The following is a 19354-nucleotide window of genomic DNA, read 5'->3' on the forward strand; positions in this document are numbered from 1 at the left end:
GGGTATTAGTAACTTTAGTAGTAATTGCTTTGACCTATTATTTTTTATTAAGAATATATAATCATATGTCCTTCTTTACTCTTTGCATGTTGTGAACAACACGTGTTGTTAGTGTTGTGAACTCAGTTTTTGAAATGAAATGATTTTCAAGTTATATGTGAATTCAGAGAATGTATTTATTAATTTGAATTATAAATAACCATCTATTTTTTTCTAGTTTAATTTGAAGATATTGTGGCATGTAGTGTGAGTAAATGTATGTGAATTATGTTTGGCATCATTTTTATTTAAATAAAACAGCATATGCAAATACCATCAATAGTCCTGCTTATTCTGACATTGTGTATTTATATTCTAATTTTATGAAAAGAGTGTTAGGATCTCCCAAACAGAACATGAGGTCACATTTTGTTCAGTGTACATATTCCTACACCTGCTCTAAAAATGTAGGCACTTAAAGGGTTAGTTCACCCAAAAATGAAAATTCTGTCATTAATTACTCACCCTCGTGTCATTCCACACCTGTAAGATCTTCGTTTATCTTCTGAACTCAAATTAAGATATTTTTCGTAAAATCAAATGGCCAAGTGAGGCCAGCATCGCCAGCAAGACTAAAAATTAACACTTTCAGATGCCCAGAAAGCTACTAAAGATGTATTTAAAACAGTTCATGTGACTACAGTGGTTCAACCTTAATATTGTAAAGTGACGAGAATACTTTTTGTGCACCAAAAAACAAAACAAAATAACGAGTTTATTCAGTAATATCTAGTGATGGGCAACTTCAAAACACTGTTTCATGAAGCTTTACGAATCTTTTGTTTCGAATCAGTGGTTCGGAGCGTGAATCAAACTGCCAAAGTCACGGGAACCATTGCAATTTCTAAACACTTATGACGTAACAAAGCCTCATTTACTGAAATCACGTGACTTTCATGAACAAAATTCGTAAAGCTTCATGAAGCAGTGTTTTGAGATTGCCCATCACTAGATTTTGTTGAATAAAGTTTATTTTGTTTTGTTTTTTTGGCGCACAAAAAGTTTTCTCGTCGCTTCATAACATTAAGGTTGAACCACTGTAGTCACATGAACTGTTTTAAATACATCTTTAGTAGCTTTCTGGGTAATGTAAGTGTTAATTTTAAATTTTCGGATTTCATCAAAAATATCTTAATTTGTGCTCCAAAGATGAACAAATGTCTTACGGGTGTGGAACGACATGAGGGTGAGTAATTAATGACAGAATTTTCATTTTTGGGTGAACTAACCCTTTAAAGCACACTTAACTGTATGAATTATAAAACAATGCATCATTTCTCAGAACTAATTTCATGTTACATTTGACAGTTAGAAGAAGTCATATTAATTTTAAACAGCATATACTTTAATGTATTTGAAAAGTGCTTGAAAAGTGACTTAATTTAGCCTTTAAAGGGCTTTTATTTTGAATTTGTCTGCCGCTTGAGAATTGTGACCCGGATGTTGAATGAAACAATGACACACTGATGTTGCCGACTTCACTCGAGTTGTATTATCGTGTATCGCTCCTGTATGTGACTGTCCGCTCAGCAGCACTAGAGCAGTGAAACGAGACACTCATTTGAAGCGAATTATTAATGGCAGACAGACGACTGAGGAAATAACTGTCAATATGGGGGATGATGATATAGACTACAACATAGTTTTTCCAGAGGCACTGATCTCAGGTGAGTGATGCTGTGAGCCTGACAGCAGCACTGGGTTGCTTGCTTGACTAATTCTTTGCTTCTGTGTTCAGTATATTCAGAGCAAATGCATGGAAGCCTGCAAGCTGTGTTTATTAGAGGTGTTAAATTAGAGAGCTTTAATAGGATCTAGATGTGTGTATCATTGGATCCGTGTTATTTGGATACATTATTCTTGTCTTGACAGAGAAACACTGGCGCGGATCAAAGGAGCCAGTGGTTATTCTCCTAGGTTGGGCGGGCAGCAGAGACAAACATCTCGCCAAATACAGCTCCATTTATAATGAACAGGTGAGACATTGTCCTAAAGTCTTTGAAAACACACATATGTTGGTGTTTCTTCAATTATGGGCACTGTTAGTTCTGTGGAAAAAAACAATCATATGCATATTTTTTTTGCCAGACATTTTTCCAGTTTTCCAGTAAACATTTAAAATGTAAAAAATTATATTATATAAGTTTTACACAATAATATTGAATGTTTCATTTTCTTCGATTATCATAGGTCTAATATTATTTTTAGAAATATTTTAATGTTTTAATTTTAGTATGTTTTTCATGTCTTTTATATTTTCAGATCGAATATAAAACATTAAAATTTGTAAATAAAAGGCATTTGAATTTTTTTTCTAGGTTTTAATGTGACCTTAATAAAACATAAAAGAGTAAAAAAATCATAAAATATAAGATGTAAGAATAAAAAAATCATTGGAAAATGTTTAAATCTGTTTGTTTTAATAAAATTTGGTCCCTTGTACATAAAAGTTGAAGTTACACCCATGTATAATGTACTTGGGTCAATGACGTGACGGGTCATTTTTTTTTGTCCAAAGGCATTAATAATAATAAAAAACAAAGATATGACATCCAAAGTATGTAAGGTAGTACAACTAGATCTCTTTTATTGAATCCAAAAGCTTTTAATTATAGTTTGCTACATATAAAGGTATTTTAAAGATTTTGAAGTGTCAAAAGGTCATTCGGTTTAACCGTCCGAAGGCCAATACAGTCATTTCATTTGTGATTAAAATATCTTAAAATGTAATAAATGTATATATTTTTTATTCTGGCATGATTTTATAACATCATATATCAACATAGTGCAAAACGGTATTAAAATTATGTGTAGAAGTCGCTGCTTTGTTATGAGAAAGAATGTCTGGAAAATTCTTGAAAATGAATTTCATTGATGTCATTCGGAGTAACCAATATAAGGGGACCATTTTGGATCAAGTCATGCGGTCAGTATCTTGTGACAGGATGTGACATCATTCAGACACCTGCAAAGGACCACATGGTCATGAAGCAAAGTAACTAACTCTCTCTTATTTGAAAAATTCATGTTTTCACTCGCTCACACGCATGTCCCAAAACATCAGGTCATTCGGTACAACCGCTATAAAACATGGAAAATGTTGTAATATTTTAAAAACTTGTACTAAATATAACATTTTTGATTGTCCTTTTGTTAGCTAGCTAGAAATCAGCCTGTTAGCATTGTTTGAAAAAATATAGTCATTCAGTATAACCAAAAGTGTCATTTGGTAAAACCAAAGTTTTGGTTAAACCGAATGACTTTTTTGGTGACAAATTTTGTCCATCTTGTAAAAATGACAAAAGCAATGTTAATTGATTATAAAAACCACATAGTTTCATTGTTAACACTTAATAAAACTTAAAAATTAATTATATCTCCATTATATATATATTTTTTTTACACTTTTAAAAACCTTATTCGTCAATGATCCACTTATAACAGCTTCTCATTTCTTCGCAGGGATGTGTGACTCTACGCTACACGGCTCCTTTGAAGACTGTTTTTATTTCAGAACCGTTGGGCTACAAGGAACTAAGAAGCACCGCGCACAAATTACTTGAACTTCTGTATGACTACGAGGTGGAGAACAGCCCAATTTTCTTCCATGTGTTCAGCAATGGGGGCTTCATGCTTTACCGTTACATGGTTGAGTTATTGCACAGTCACAAGCAGTTCAGCACTCTGTATGTGGTGGGAACTGTTGTGGACAGTGCCCCGGGCAGCCAAAACATTATAGGAGCGCTCAGAGCGCTCAAAACCACTTTAGGGCCTAAAGTCAATGTCCTACTGCAGTACTTCCTCCTGGCACTGTTTGCTGTGGCGGTTTTTCTTCTCAGGATTGTTCTGTATCCTGTGACCAAGTACTTTCACAAGAACCACTATGATGCCATGACGGATCACCCGGCACCTTGGCCTCAGATGTACCTCTATTCCAGAGCAGACCGGGTGATCAGGTACAGGGATGTGGAGAAGATGGTTAAAGTGTTGCGGGAGAAAGGGTTGACGGTTGAAAGTTTTGATTTCATCACCCCTGCCCATGTGAGCCTGTACAGAGACTGTCCAGAGGACTATTCCAACAGGTGCAGGACGTTTCTGACCCGCTGCATGACTACTTCAGAGGAGACCCTGACGAAAAAGCGTCTCCAAGTGCATCACTGATTATATAGTTCTTGACCGGCTATATAATATACACTCTGTAAATGTATATGTGCATATGCTATTTGTGAAATATACGCACTGCTGTTTAATAAATTAAAAAATCTGAACGTTTTAACAGGGTTAAATTTGTACCCTAATCTCTGATGTATTTGTCTTATGCTGTGAATTAAATTGTAATTTAGGGGGTTATTGATTTGTCACATTATTGAGATTTTTAGACATTGTGAATGAGTACATTTGTGTATTTAGACATTGTGAATGAATAAATTAATGTATTTGACTAATGTGCCTTCCTTAAATAAAAGCTTATGTTAACTAAACTTGATTGAAGTCAGCCTTTCCAAAGGCAAGTTTGTGGTACCAGTAAGCTGCAAGTTTCCATGGTTGTGAAAAACCTGCTTAGACAAGTCATCTTGTAGCGAAACAAAACCAACTGTCATTAAAATCTCATAAAAAAAACAAAAAACAAAGCCGAAAAAAGAGGTAGTCACTGAAATCTTGTAAAGCAACAAAACTGTCTTTGAGATCTCATAATGAAACAAAAGTGTCTTTGAAATCTCGTAACAGAGGAAAACCGACCATCATTGAAAACTGACAGTCATTGAAATCTCGTAACCGAACAAATCTGTTACTAAATTCTTGTAATGGAATAAAACCGACCATTATTGAAATCTCGTAATAAAACAAAATAGAATATTATTGAAATGTCGTAGTAGAACAAAAGAGGCCGTCACTAAAATTTCGTAAAGGAACAAAACTGACTGTCTTTGAGATCTCATAATGAAACAAAAGTGTCTTTGAAATCTCGTATCAGAGGAAAACTGACCGTCATTGAAATCTCATAACCGAGACAAAACAGACCGTCATTGAAAATCTCGTAAAGGAACAAAACCAACTGTCATTGAGATCTTGTAAAGGAACAAAACTGACTGTCATTGAACTCTCGTAACGAAACAAAACCGCCCATTATTGAAATGTCGTAGTAGAACAAAAGAGTCCGTCACTGAAATCTCGTAAAGGAACAAAACTGACTGTCTTTGAGATCTCATAATGAAACAAAAGTGTCTTTGAAATCTTGTAACCGAACAAACCTGACCGTCACTAATATCTTGTAAAGGAACAAAACCGCCTGTCATTGAAATCTCGTAACCAAACAAATCCGACCATCACTAAAATCTTGTAAAGGAACAAAACCAACTGTCATTGAAATCCTGTAAAGGAACAAACCAACCCTCACTGAGATCTTGTAAAGGAACAAAACCAACTGTCATTGAAATCCTGTAAAGGAACAAACCAACCCTCACTGAGATCTTGCAAAGGAACAAAATCGACTGTCGTTGAAATCTCGTAATGAAACAAAACGGACAGTTATTGACATTTCGTAAAGGAACGAATCTGACTGCTATTGAGATCTTCTAAAACAACAAAACTCACTGTCATTGAGATCGCGTAAAGAAATAAAACCGACCATCATTGAACTCTCGTGACGAAACAAAACCAACCATTATTGAAATAGTAGACGGCTCTCATAGTAAAACAAAAAAGGCCGTCACTAAAATCTCGTAAAGGAACAAAACTGACTGTCTTTGAGATCTCATAATGAAACAAAACTGTGTTTGAAATCTCATAACAGAGGAAAACTGACCGTCATTGAAAACTGACAGTCATTGAAATCTTGTAATCGAACAAATCCGACCGTCACTAAAATCTTGTAAAGGAACAAAACTGACTGCTATTGAGATCTTCTAAAGCAGGGGTGGGGAACGTTGATCCTGGAGGGCCATTGTCCTGAAGAGTTTAGCTCCAACCCTGAAAAAAAAACACTCACCTGCCTGTAACTTTAGTAATCCTGAAGACCTTGATTAGCTTCAGGTGTGTTTAATTAGGGTTGGAGCAAAACAAGGAACAAAACTGACCATCATTGAAATCTTGCAATCAAAAAAAAAAGAAAAAAACAGCCATCACTGAAATCTTATAATGAAACAAAATCAATCAGAAGATTAAAAAAACACACAAAACTATTTAAAGATGACACAAAGACATTAAGAATCAGCACATGAACCTCAACAATGGTGACAATCAAAAGTGTCATGCCACAATGCATGCTGCAATGCATGTATCACAGCATGTATACATTATGCAGCTGAATTGTCCTATTAATTGAACTATTTGCATTTATTTATTTTTTTTTTGCTTTGGTTTTTGTTCTGTCTTTTAGTAAGTTTTTGTGATGTCCAGATTTGATCTGATTGATTATTTTGTTGTCACCATTGTTGAGATTCATACGCTGATTGTAGTTCATGGTTTTGATTTTCAAACTTATTGATTTCTGCAATACAGTGTGATCTCATATTGCAATAAAACAGGGTTTGTTATTTAAATGTATTAATGGCACAACACAATTACTATGTTCAAATTACATCAGTGATTCAGGTTACTTTACAATGATTATAAAATCGTCAACAGCTAAAAAAAAAATTAACATCTGATCTCATTTCAGCTTTCTTTGTTACTGTAAATGTGTTTGAGAAACACACTGTCACGGCAGCCAGAGAAAATAAACAAGTTAAAAAAAAAGTTAAGAGCCCAACTAATGGAAACACCAATCACAATTATGGTGACTTCAAATGAAACAAACATGAGCATTAAACTTCTGTTAATTCTCAATAAGAACTAAAGAGATGAATGACAGAAATAAAGCCAATCTGGATAGTATTATGTGAAGCTGTAATGCTGTTTGTGGAGTTGTTTAATCCTCCTCTGCTGAGATCTGGAGAGATTTGATTTAATCACTTTCCTTCAGTGATTCTGCTTGTTAACAGGCTTGTTAATGCTAAGATGATTCTATAAATAATATATAACGATCTTGTGGCTCAGATAAGGTCCAGTTCTGGTTTATGTCTTTGCTCTTGGCTGACATGTTCTGACAAGATCTGGCAAACAGGAGCGCTCCGCCCAAGTGCCATCATTCCACACCACATGTGGACCAGATCATCACACCACAAGTGGCAGATGTAGGCCGGATCTGGCCCAGCACAAAGTTGCTATCTGAGCTGTTGACTAATTGCTTGTTTTGGCCAGTTGCGTAAACAGCTTAATCTAATGCTTTTCTCTAAGACTGGTCATAACTTTTCAGTAACAAGTCAGTTACATAAAAACGTAGATTGGTCTAATTTAAATTAAAAAATGGTTAACTGTTGGTTGGTCAGACTAGTTAGACATAGTCAACATAAACTAAGTTTATACAACTGGCCCCTGCTGGTCAGGCTAGTTCTTAAGATTGTGTCTTAAAGGTCCCGTTTTTCGTGGTTTTTTGAAGCTTTGATTGTGTTTATAGTGTGCAATATAACATGTGTTCATGTTTTGCGTGTAAAAAAACAGTATTTTTCACATAATTTACTTATCTGTAAACCGCTGTTTCCACTGTCATAAAAACGGGCTGATGACTTCCTTGTTCTATGAAGTCCCTCCTTCAGAAATACGTAACGAGTTCTGATTGTGCCAGCGGTTCCTGTGTTGTGATTGGACAGCAGTTTAGCGCATCTTGCCCTGAAAGGTCACGCCTCTTACCATAACGTGGAGATGCACGCGCTCAGTGTTATTGTAAACATGTCTTTAATTTTACCCTATCAATTTGAGCCGGAATCAGACCCGGTGATTGGACTGCGGGATGAAAATAACAGCGTTTCGACGACATGGCGACAAACACACTCTACAAACGCAACTCTTGTGTATTCCTGTGGGCGGAGGTTAGTCAAAAAACTGTTTTAGTGACGTCATTAAAGAAGGAAGTAGAGGGATGTAGTCCAAACTGGCCGTTCGATGTAGGCGACTTCTGTTAAATAAAATATCTCGCTTGGCATTGAACTTTGAGCTTTAAAATTTTACAGATTTTATTTATACTCTAACAACAACATTACACACTAACTAAAGTTTGAAACATGGGATCATGAAGAACAGGACCTTTAAACTGAATCTGGCCCTAAATATACATTTGTGGTGGGAAAATGAGACTTCAAAAATGCAAATCAATTGAATCCATTTTGAAGCACTGCACACTAAGAACATTGCTGGTTAATGTAGTGTAATTACAATGATAATGCAGCAAAAATCTATTTGAAACATAGACTTCGAAGCTTTGCTCATTACTATTATACAGTAAGTATTTCTATTTATGCTCTGCTCACTACGATTTGTGAGCGAATTGTTCTTTTGTGTCTGTTCTCTTTAATGAAGCAGATTGAACTGATTAATTCAAGGAGAAAATTGGGTTTGATTCAAGATGGTTTTCATAAAAATCATCATCCAGTAATCACAAATGACAGGATGGGTCATGGAAATTCGTTGTTCAACCCTGAAACTGGAACTGCTCTGACAGACTGGTCACTCGGTACAAACACTTCCATTGAGTAACAATGCTTCTTTGTATTCATATTGTGACTTTGCCCAGTATTTACAACACTAAACCAGATTCTTTGGTTCAGCTAGCTGGTATTGTCTTATAGAAGATTTTCATGAGCAGTACCTTCACTACCCTTATATTTGTCATAGAGAGATATTTCACTCCAGGCAGGTAAAATTGGCCTTTGTCAGTCGTGACAGTCAGCCAGTTTGTGATCAGGAGGGCTTCAAATTGGTCAGGCAGAGGTTCTCATGGCATGTCTCCGACTGTCACGTCTGACATTTCAGAGCGAGTCACTGGCATTTGTCTCTCTGGAAAGCCATCTGTGGCACTTCATATATCATTTTAAGCCACTGATAGGGAAGAGAGAAAAAGAGGAGTTTATTTATCTGTTTAGACAGATGAACATCGCTTATTGGAGTGCATCATGAATGAACTGCGTTGTTTCTGTCTGGTTTGTCAAGCTGCTTGGCGTTGCTTGTGTGTTTTCTTGAAAAAGGTGTTTCAGGCCTGACTTCAACTTAAATGGTTACGATTGAATGGTTATATGATGACTTTTAGTTTAACCCATTTCAATTGATTTAAATAAAATAATGTAGTTGAATACTAGTGAATTTCTATTTTAAATAATTTTCATTCTGATTATCTTCATCAACACAGTGGGCATAATTGTCGAAGAACATGCTTTTCTCCTCTTGTTTCTTCATGCCTTTGTTTTGCTGTGAGCCACTTCTGAAGTTCATTGGTAACTGTTCTGTCTGTTTTCAGCTGTAGCACATTAGTTTCAGTAGAGGGCAGCATTTCTCCATGATTCACCTGCTGTGCTTTTAACAAAGCCACCTATCAGTTCCTTTGCCTTTGAGTGTTTTGTGTGACCACATACTAACTGTCCTTTTTCACTGACCTAGCTATAACGCCATTGTTTTCTATAGGCCACTTTCTATTATGTGAAACATGTCTATGCCAAATAATTAAGCACAAGATGTAAACCAAAGCTAATATTATTGTTCACATCTACTCGGACCGGGATTAAGAAACATTCAATCTGAGGTTAAGAGGAGAAGATGACCTTTTGGCTTTCAGAGAACTTTTATCATTGGATTTCTTTTAAGCAGCAGGCATGTGTAATTGACAGCACACTGTATAATGGCAACGCCTGGAAAAAGTCCTGAAATTGCCCTGAGAGTTAATGAAGTCGCAAAGTGTGATGAGGGAAGATTGTGGTGGAAAGGGGTCAACAGGCCTCTTCAGCCCTCTCGTCCATGGAAAATGGCTGCTGTCAGCCGCCGAACATTATGGGAATCTGAATGCCCACACAGCACACATGCCCAGAGATTAATGATTTAAAATAGCAGCGTTTGGCAGACAAGCCTCGTTTTTAATGTAGGGAAACAGTGAGAAAGAAAAGTAGGCTCTTAAAATGGTTGTATAATTAAATGTATATATATATATATATATATATATATATATATATATATATATATATATATTTAGAATTTACATTAAATATTTTCTTCAGTCATGTATCTCTATAACAACACTGTCTAATGGAATACCAGCTTACAACCGAATACTGCTCAGTGTACACTGCACACTACTACTAAAAAAAAGCTTTACCCCAAGCTTTACTCACCCTCAAGCCATCCTAGGTGTATATGACTTTTTTTCTTTCTGATGAACGCAATCGGACAAATATTAATAAATATCCTGATGCATCCGAGCTTTATAATGGCAGTAAGCGTTACCAAACGAGTATGAGCCATCCATCATAAACACACTCCACACGGCTCCGGGGGGTTAATAAAGTACTTCTGAAGCGAAGCGATGCGTTTGTGTAAAAAATATATCAATATTTAATATGTTATGAAGCAAAATAGCTTCCGCCAGACTGCCTTCCGTTTTCTACTTACAAAGAAAGTGTAATACTCTAGCAGTTCAAAAAGCTTACGATACGTCCTATGCATTCCATATTCAACTTGAAGGTGAGTAAAGCTTGAGGTAATTTTTTATTTGAAAGTGAACTCATCCTTGTGGGATGTAGTAGTATACACACAGTATACAATGTATTGTATATACATACTATGCAACGATTGTAAGAGTTTCAAGTTTCTATTACGAACACATCCTTCAGACTTACCTGCTCGTTTCAGTGCTGTAGGTCTGGGTGTAATGTCCAATCTTTAACCACAGGTGGCAGTATCAGACAAAGCAGCAGTAGCGCTAGAGTCGAAAAATTAGCAAAACAGTAGGCTAAATCACAGAGAAATGTATAATTTTGTCTAACAAACCCCTTAGAATGCACTTTCCTTTATACATAAAAGTCCCGTGGCTCGACTTTTACTTCTCTTACACTTATTCAATGCATTTATCAAAGACTGTTTGCAAAAAAGAAAGATAAAGTTCAGAATGCAGAACGATTAAACAAGCCCATTCACATAAGTTATCATATGCACAGTGATTTGAGATGTTTTTTTAATGATAGAAACTTTATTTTTGCTGGTTCTTGACCATATAAAACAGAAGATATATTTTTTTTTTTTTTGAAGCATATAACCTGAAATTAAAAGATAACCCGCAGCATTGACATTTACAGTCAATGGCCATCAAACGCAGAGGGGGATGTCTGTGAATTTTCTAAATCTGTTTTGGGATTTTGTGACTGTCACCCTCTTTTACTTTGAGTTTAATGTCAAATCGTACATCTGTTTTTACATGCATTGCCCTTTGGATAACTGAGATAGACTGCTTGTGAAGATATACTGCCATATACAATCGCTATGCACTCATTGCTCCATTTTTGAAGAGCAATATCTGATATGATATTGTTGCCCTTATCCAAGGGGAAATGGGCAAATCTGTCATGACTGCAAGTTATTAGATAGCCCAGGAAGAAGTTTCGATATTTCATGGGATTTTAAATGATCAAACTACATGCCTTCTGAACAATCAGAAAATTGATTATATAAATAAAATGTATTGGATGATTCAAAAACTTCATAGGCTACCTAAATGTGAATTTTAAAATAATTCTTAAATGGACACTTCCCCCCCAAAAATGTAAAAAACAACATATTGACTTTTTAAACAACATATATTCTTTGATGTGAGTGTGAGTAAATTGATGTTTTTAGTTGAACTATCCTTTTAACAATCCATCCGTCTCATGAAACCTCTGCAGAGATGTTTTTGAACTGAAGATACTTCCAGTCCAGTCAATTCCAAAGCCTTGTTGCCCATGCCTGGGTTATGACCCGTCTTTCCTGAAGCTGGTTGTGTCAACACTGTTGTATTTTATGCGGTGTCTCAGGTTTAGAGGTTAACCATAAGCCGATGTCTCCGTCTGCTTCTTCCTCTTCCATCCGCAGTATTTGTGTCATCTTTTGTTTTGCAGCTTTGGATGTCTGGTGTCAGGAAACAGACACATCACATCAGCCCATGTTTGTCCTTCCGTCTCCTTCACTCCCCCGCTTTTTTGGCACAGCGACCCGTGGCGCTTACAGTAAGCCTGCAGGGGCCATTCCGGCCCGCTGGCCTTTTCCTCCACACCTGTTTCAGAGGAGACATGTTGTGTTAGAGCTTCAAGTCCCTTCCACTAATGAGCAAAGCGTCCCACTGAAAGGAACATCGAGCGTCAGCCCCCCTCCCACTCGGGATGAAAGCGCAAGAGAGACATGACCAAAGTCGTCTCCGCTTTGACAAACATGAAAAGCTTCCCTGGTGTGTAACTTGAGGAATTGGACACTCAGAGAAAAGAGAAGGGCTTCCAGTCGGACTAGGCTTGCAACCGACCTCTCCAACCCCCCTTGCAAGTTTCCACTTATGAGAACGAGGAGAAATGAAGAAGAAAGGGTGAAGGAAGAGAGAGGGGCCCTCAGCGTGCGAACAGCACCTCTCGGAGCGCGGGTTGAGCGATATTGTTCAAAGTGACTGCGCTTCACAGAGCCGCTTCAAGAGAACATCTCCGGCTCTTCACAGCCATCGCATCTGACAAGCAGCGGGCTCCTGTTAAAAGCACTGTCGAATTAGATCTACAAAACAAACCCATGCTACACTAGAGGTGGACTTGGTTCGAGAGCACGTGTGTGCCTCCACGGCGCATAGTTTGAAAGATTGAAAGTGTAAAAGTGCGACGACACTGGTCCCCGAGCACGCGTGGGGTGTGTTTAATTTGACTGATATAGGGCGCCGCAGACGGAAGTATGTCTAATGAAGGGGAGAGATGTACTCTTGTGTGACAGCCCTCCAGAAGCAAGGGCTCACAAAAGCTCTACAGAGGCACAGAAACAAAGCAGCGGGCTTTTGATTCTGCCGTACAGCTGACACTTCAGCTTCTCTTGTTCTCTATGGCAAAAGTCCCTTTGTTATTCGTTCTGTGTTATTGGATTTTCAAGTAGGCCTGTATTATACTCAGATAAGAGCAAAGAAATATAGAGTGGCCCTAAAAAAAGTACTTGGACATTCCACATTTAAAAATATGTGAATGTCATGTGCATTAGATAACAAAATTTCAAACCCAGTGGCATTTATTTGAAAGAAAAATAGAGCATTAAATTACAAACCAACAGAGAGACTGTCCTAAATTAGGGCAAAATCATTTGGACACTGTCAGATTGTCCATAGTTAAATGAATATATACACAAATGTATAAAACTTAGAACTTTATTCCTCACATTAGATATAATATTTTCAGGTTGTCCATACTTCTATTTATATATTTATATTATATATTTGTGTATATATGTATATTTTATTATTATTTTTTAAATTTTTATTTTATTTTATTTTATTTTTTATGCTATTATTTTCATGATTTTTGAGGAAAAATATTTTGTGTTGTTGGATTTGCTTTGGATAGGCTATATGTATATATATATATATATATATATATATATATATATATATATATATATATGAATTCAAGCAGACAGATTGTTTTACTCAAAATTTAAAAAAAAATATATATATGTACATATATAACCTGTGTGTACGTTTTTATGTTATTATTTTATGATTTTTGAGGAAAAATATTTTCTGTTCTTGAATTTGCTTTGGACAAGGCTTTCTCTCTCTTTCTCTTTGTATATATATATATATATATATATATATATATATATATATATATATATATATATATATATATATATATATATATATATATATATATATATACAATATTTTCTCCCACAAAAATCATAAAATAATAACATCTGTTCTTTTTGTGTTCTTGAATTTGCTTTGGACTAGGCTTTATATATATATTTGACACATTGTCTGACAATGTGCCATTATGACAATGAGAGGCCATTCAACATTGCATTAGTCTGAGTGGGCATTCTGACATTATCCCACTATTACAGATTTGGACTGAGCAGTGGTCTCTGACTCTGCAGTGTCAGGTAGCTGAGCCAAGAGAAAACCTTGACATTTTGTTCAGTGACTCAGCTGAACCATAGATTAGTCTGTTTTATTTATTTATTTATTTTGCTGTAAAGGTTTTCATCTTTTAATTGGTGTTTTAAGCTGTTACTTTCAATAACGTTGTGCACTGTATAGCCAATGTGTTATGAGGACAACCTGTATATCAATCCTGAATGAAAAATGTATTCAAAAGCATATATTTATTTTAATTATAAAGAATTATTTTTAAAATGATCTGTTGCCATCTTACAAATTCCGTGATTTTTTTTTTTTTTTTTTTTTTAATTAAGTAGGTTATATTCCTGCAAAAAACACCTCATGTAAATAACAGAGGCTCCTGGGGAGCAACAACCTTGACATCATTATAATAATCTTCTTTGTGCGCTTAAGAGGGTAGGACTGTGTTTAGCTTTGGTCCCATTAGTAAAAATCTTATGATTTATGCAGTTGCCGGTAGACTAATATCTTTAAAATTTTGCCTGGGACAACGATTCATCTTAAAGAATGATGAGAGGAGGTTGCTCTCTATGCAAAACGCATTAAGGCTAAATGAGGAGTCTATTACTCAAATCTGGCTGATAATCTCTTAGACCTCGCCAACTAAGCAGATTTAGATATGTCACCGCGATGATGGGCCCCACCTCTTCAGAACATCACACCAGTCTGGTGTTTAAAAAGAAACCTCTACAGCCACCATTTCCCTTGGACACACATCACTTATCAGCATATCTGTTATCGTACCACAATTAATCTGCTCTTCCCCTCCCACACACCCCATGAGGGGTTCAACGTGTGCGAGAAGCACTCAGGAGACTCATGGCAACAGCCGCGTTTGTGTGGGAAAAGCCTGTTTATCACTGGGTTAATTAACACGCAGGGGTTTATTCCTCCACCACACACGTGACTAGCTGTTCACAAGTGTAGCAGAGATGATCATGTGTCTCCCTGCTGCTCTTTTGTCTCAGTCATATAAATGTAATTAATAACAATAAACCCTTGCTGTGTTTACTGGTAATTATATATTGTATACAGTGGGTTCAGACTGCTAGTGGAAATGCTTGCATTTGTCTAATGTAATAGACTTTTTTTTTGCTTTGTTGAAAAAGTAGATGAATTTCAGAATGTTTTAGTATTCAGGCTGTCCTCTTTTAGCACTGGCACTGACATGAAATCCACAATGGTTGAGGCCACAAATTTGCTTCTTAAATATTTCTTGTGTATATAATTTTTCAAAATTATATATATAAAAATCCGTGTATTTACTAGTGGCCTCATATTTTTGAACCTTACATAGAAAAATAAAAAAGTGCATGTTAAACGTGTTCAACCTGTAGTAACGTTTGTGTTCTGCATGTCTCTTGTCTGACAGTAACAAACTTCCTTACACCAGGGGGCAATAGCATTAGCTACTTTCAAATGTCCTTTTAAGCCAGATGTGTTATTAATCAGGTAAGCTGCTAATTGGCTGGGTCCGAAAAATTAAATATGCTGCCTTCGGATGATGCACGCCAAGGCAAAGAATACACTATACTCTTTGGCCAAGGTAAGAAGGCATCAAGGAACGTCCAAAACGTCTGAAAACGGAAACTTTTGCAAAACTGGTTTCAAAGTGTAAGTTTTTGAAAACTAACCGTTATCATGGTAACCACCAAAAACGCGGATCTGTGAAAACGGTGACGGCGTGCACATGCGTATTACGTGCTTGTTAAAGAATGCGTATGTGCGCAGGCGCGTAGTCTCAAAGTGACATCACATCGCCTGACTACTGACTGGCATAGTCATTTTCGCGGGTCTGTGTGAACGGGGATCGTTATTATAATGTATATGGTTTTGACAGCGTGAAAAAAACGTATACAAACATCGTTGTGTGTTAAATGTACCCTAGCTCAAAGAAGCGGTGCCTTCGTGCGCAAACGCTGCTTATAAAGCATCTTTGAAACGCCTCTCGGGCATCCAAGTGCAGCTCTCTTTGAATAGGGAAACATCAAATTCTCCAAAGCTGTTTGCCAAGCTTTTGATTAAATTTCATATTTGACATTAATGAAATCTGACAAGAACTGTCTCATTAATTTTGTTTCTAAACTCTCGAATCATGACAAAAAAACGGTATTTTTCGGGCTGGATCAAGCGCATGCGCAGTCCTAAATGCGCGTCTCTTGAGCCTCATTTCGGAAGCGCGCGTCTCACTGTTTCTATAGAAACAGGAGCTTCTAACGGCCGCTGCAGTGACGCGATGACTTTACCAATCGGCGATTGGCTCTTATTTAAAAGGCGGGACTTATTCCGCCATATTCCGCGTTGCATTTTCTATCATTCAAAACAATACGAGTGAGGCGTCTTAAAGTCATTGCGTGATTTGAGAATTCATCTGTTTTTTTCCAAACAATATTGCGTAGTAGTTTTTGTTGCAGAAGAAACGGGAGAAATATTGTAATGAGCGTGAGAGTTTGGCGGACAGCTAGAGGTAATGAACGATTTCTTGGCATGAAATCCAGACCAATTAAACACAACGAATCAAATCTTTATTAAGAAAATGACGTAAGATAATTCAGTTTGGCTTACATCCTGAGAGAAAGCAGCATTTTGTCTGTCCTGTGATATTAATTTCAGCTGCTGTCACACTTTTTTTTCTTGTTTAAATGGACAGTTTGACATTTCTTGGAAAATTAATCCCCCTACCATATTCGGGCAGTTTAAAGCCTTTTGTTTGCCTCTCTCTCTCTCTCTCTCTCTCTCTCTCTCTCTCTCACACACACACACACACACACACATATTGTTTTGCTATATTAGTGAGGACATTGCATAGACTTCCATTGATTTTATATCAGGTCAATGATATATTCTATCACCTAACTAACCCAACCCCGACTCCTAAAGCAACCCATCGCAGAAACATGTGCAAAACACTAGATTTAAATAAAAACTTCTTTTGGTTGATTTATAAGCCTTTTAGCATCAAATGTCCTCACTAGTGGGATGTGAAAGTATTTCACATTATAAGTAAGGATATTAGGTCCTCACAAGTATAGTCAAAACAAGTACACACACACACATACAGAGAGAGAGAGAGAGAGAGAGAACACAGCACGGTTGTAAAAGTAGAAATTATAATTCTTATAAAACAATTACATTATGTGCTTTTGGTAGCCCGTTTTCAAACTTACAATATGATTTAATGTTTTTTAAGGGGCTGCCAAATGGGTTCTTTTGGACGATCCAGTAAACCACCGTCATGGAGTCTCAGGTAAGAGCAAGCTTAAGTGGTAGCTGAACGCGATAACGCGTGTGTGTAACTTTAAATACAAATGAGCTGCTGCTCACCGCCCCTTTTCCAGAAGAGGGCAGAGCCTTTACAGCTTGTGCTTCCGATACTCCGGCAACAACAAAACTGGAGAATCTCACGCAGTCAAAATGTCAGAAATTGTCAGTAGCGGTGCTCAGCCTATATATGTTCGAGCCAGTGTCAGACACAGATGGAGAGACTTAGGAAGAACTTTTAGAATGCAACAGGATGTTTCTGAATGGTTAACTTTATTCAACTTATCGATCCGCATGTTCCGTCATAATCATCTATAAATTGCTTATGTGGGAACTGTAGTAGGATGCCTACAGAGCGAGAGAATATATGCTGCATGGAGATAGAACAGGTATCGTTTTAATTATGGTTATAATTTATATAATCATCTTTCTTTTATGACATGCTATGACATACTTTATGCATTTGGTCTGAATACAGTCAGAGACAAGGGTTAGATAACTTTATGATGTGCAATGATTTGCACAAACATATAGGCTAAGACTTTGCCTAATTTCTTCACCACATTTGTTTCATAAATGAAATTCATCCACTGTGGCTTAGATGCCAAGAGTCTATGGAAATTCTTATGTTCATTGGTACATCCAAAAACGAACATTTGTAATGTCTATGTGGTGTAGACATTATATCAATAGGTGCTATATTGAGAATGTAAACATGGCAGACAATGTGCGGCTCACTCAGGGTAGGATCTATGCTAGTAGGGCAGATCGTCACCAGTCATGGGCGGGGTTTGTTCCTGCTGTGACATCACAGTAGGGGGAAATCTGGAACAATGTATTTTCTGACACTGCTTCTGATTTAATTATAAAAAAGGAGTGGGTGGCTTTTTACAATTATAGGCTGGTTGTTTACACATATTGTGTACACACATCTGTGTTCAAACACCTTATAAAAGTGAATTTTGCATAATAGGTCCCCTTTAATGGCTTTAGTCAGGTAAAGAACTACAATTCCTTGAAATATTGCGAACATCTAAAAATATAAAACTACTCATTTAAAAATGTTGATTATATATATATAAAAATATATATTTTAAATTTAATGCAAAATATGCATATATATATATATATATATATATATATATATATATATATATATATATATATATATATATATATATATATATATATATGCACACATTTAAGTATTTTGAGAGTGTAGGGATTGGGAACATAGTTATATACATACAGTGGGTACGGAAAGTATTCAGACCCCCTTAAATTTTTCACTCTTTGTTATATTGCAGCCATTTTTTTCCTCATTAATGTACACACAGCACCCCATATTGACAGAAAAACACAGAATTGTTGACAATTTTGCAGATTTATTAAAAAAGAAAAACTGAAATATCACATGGTCCTAAGTATTCAGACCCTTTGCTGTGACACTCATATATTTAACTCAGGTGCTGTCCATTTCTTCTGATCATCCTTGAGATGATTCTACACCTTCATTTGAGTCCAGCTGTATTTGAGTATACTGATTGGACTTGATTAGGAAAGCCACACACCTGTCTATATAAGACCTTACAGCTCACAGTGCATGTCAGAGCAAATGAGAATCATGAGGTCAAAGGAACTGCCTGAAGAGCTCAGAGACAGAATTGTGGCAAGGCACAGATCTGGGCAAGGTTACAAAAAACTTCTGCAGCACTTAAGGTTCCTAAAAGCACAGTGGCCTCCATAATCCTTAAATGGAAGATGTTTGGGATGACCAGAACCCTTCCTAGAGCTGGCCGTCCAGCCAAACTGAGCTATCGGGGGAGAAGAGCCTTGGTGAGAGAGGTAAAGAAGAACCCAAAGATCACTGTGGCTGAGCTGAGATGCAGTCGGGAGATGGGAGAAAGTTGTAGAAAGTCAACATCACTGCAGCCCTCGACCAGTCTGGGCTTTATGGCAGAGTGGCTCGACGGAAGCCTCTCCTCAGTGCAAGACACTTGAAAGCCCGCATGGAGTTTGCCAAGATGGTGAGAAATAAGATTCTCTGGTCTGATGAGACCAAGATAGAACTTTTTG

At 36.7% G+C, this 19354-nt stretch overlaps 1 protein-coding gene and 1 long non-coding RNA gene across 3 annotated transcripts in view; both read left to right on the top strand.

Moving 5' to 3' along the window:
- The first annotated feature begins 1474 nt into the window (after positions 1-1474).
- tmem53 (transmembrane protein 53) lies at positions 1475-4520 on the top strand. The gene is made up of 3 exons (XM_048164516.1): positions 1475-1706; positions 1912-2015; positions 3502-4520. The coding sequence occupies exons 1-3, from the start codon at positions 1652-1654 to the stop codon at positions 4198-4200; spliced, it is 858 nt and encodes a 285-aa protein (XP_048020473.1). The 5' UTR covers positions 1475-1651; the 3' UTR covers positions 4201-4520.
- An 11701-nt stretch (positions 4521-16221) lies between these two features.
- LOC125250870 overlaps positions 16222-19354 on the top strand; it is a 127084-nt gene continuing 123951 nt past the window's right edge. For both annotated transcript variants that reach the window (XR_007180884.1, XR_007180885.1), the window contains exons 1-2: positions 16222-16484; positions 17208-17264. This is a non-coding gene — a long non-coding RNA (uncharacterized LOC125250870). The remainder of the gene's footprint in view (positions 16485-17207; positions 17265-19354) is intronic.

The sequence above is a fragment of the Megalobrama amblycephala genome, linkage group LG17 (genome assembly GCF_018812025.1).
Source record: "Megalobrama amblycephala isolate DHTTF-2021 linkage group LG17, ASM1881202v1, whole genome shotgun sequence".
Classification (NCBI taxonomy): Eukaryota; Metazoa; Chordata; class Actinopteri; order Cypriniformes; family Xenocyprididae; genus Megalobrama; species Megalobrama amblycephala.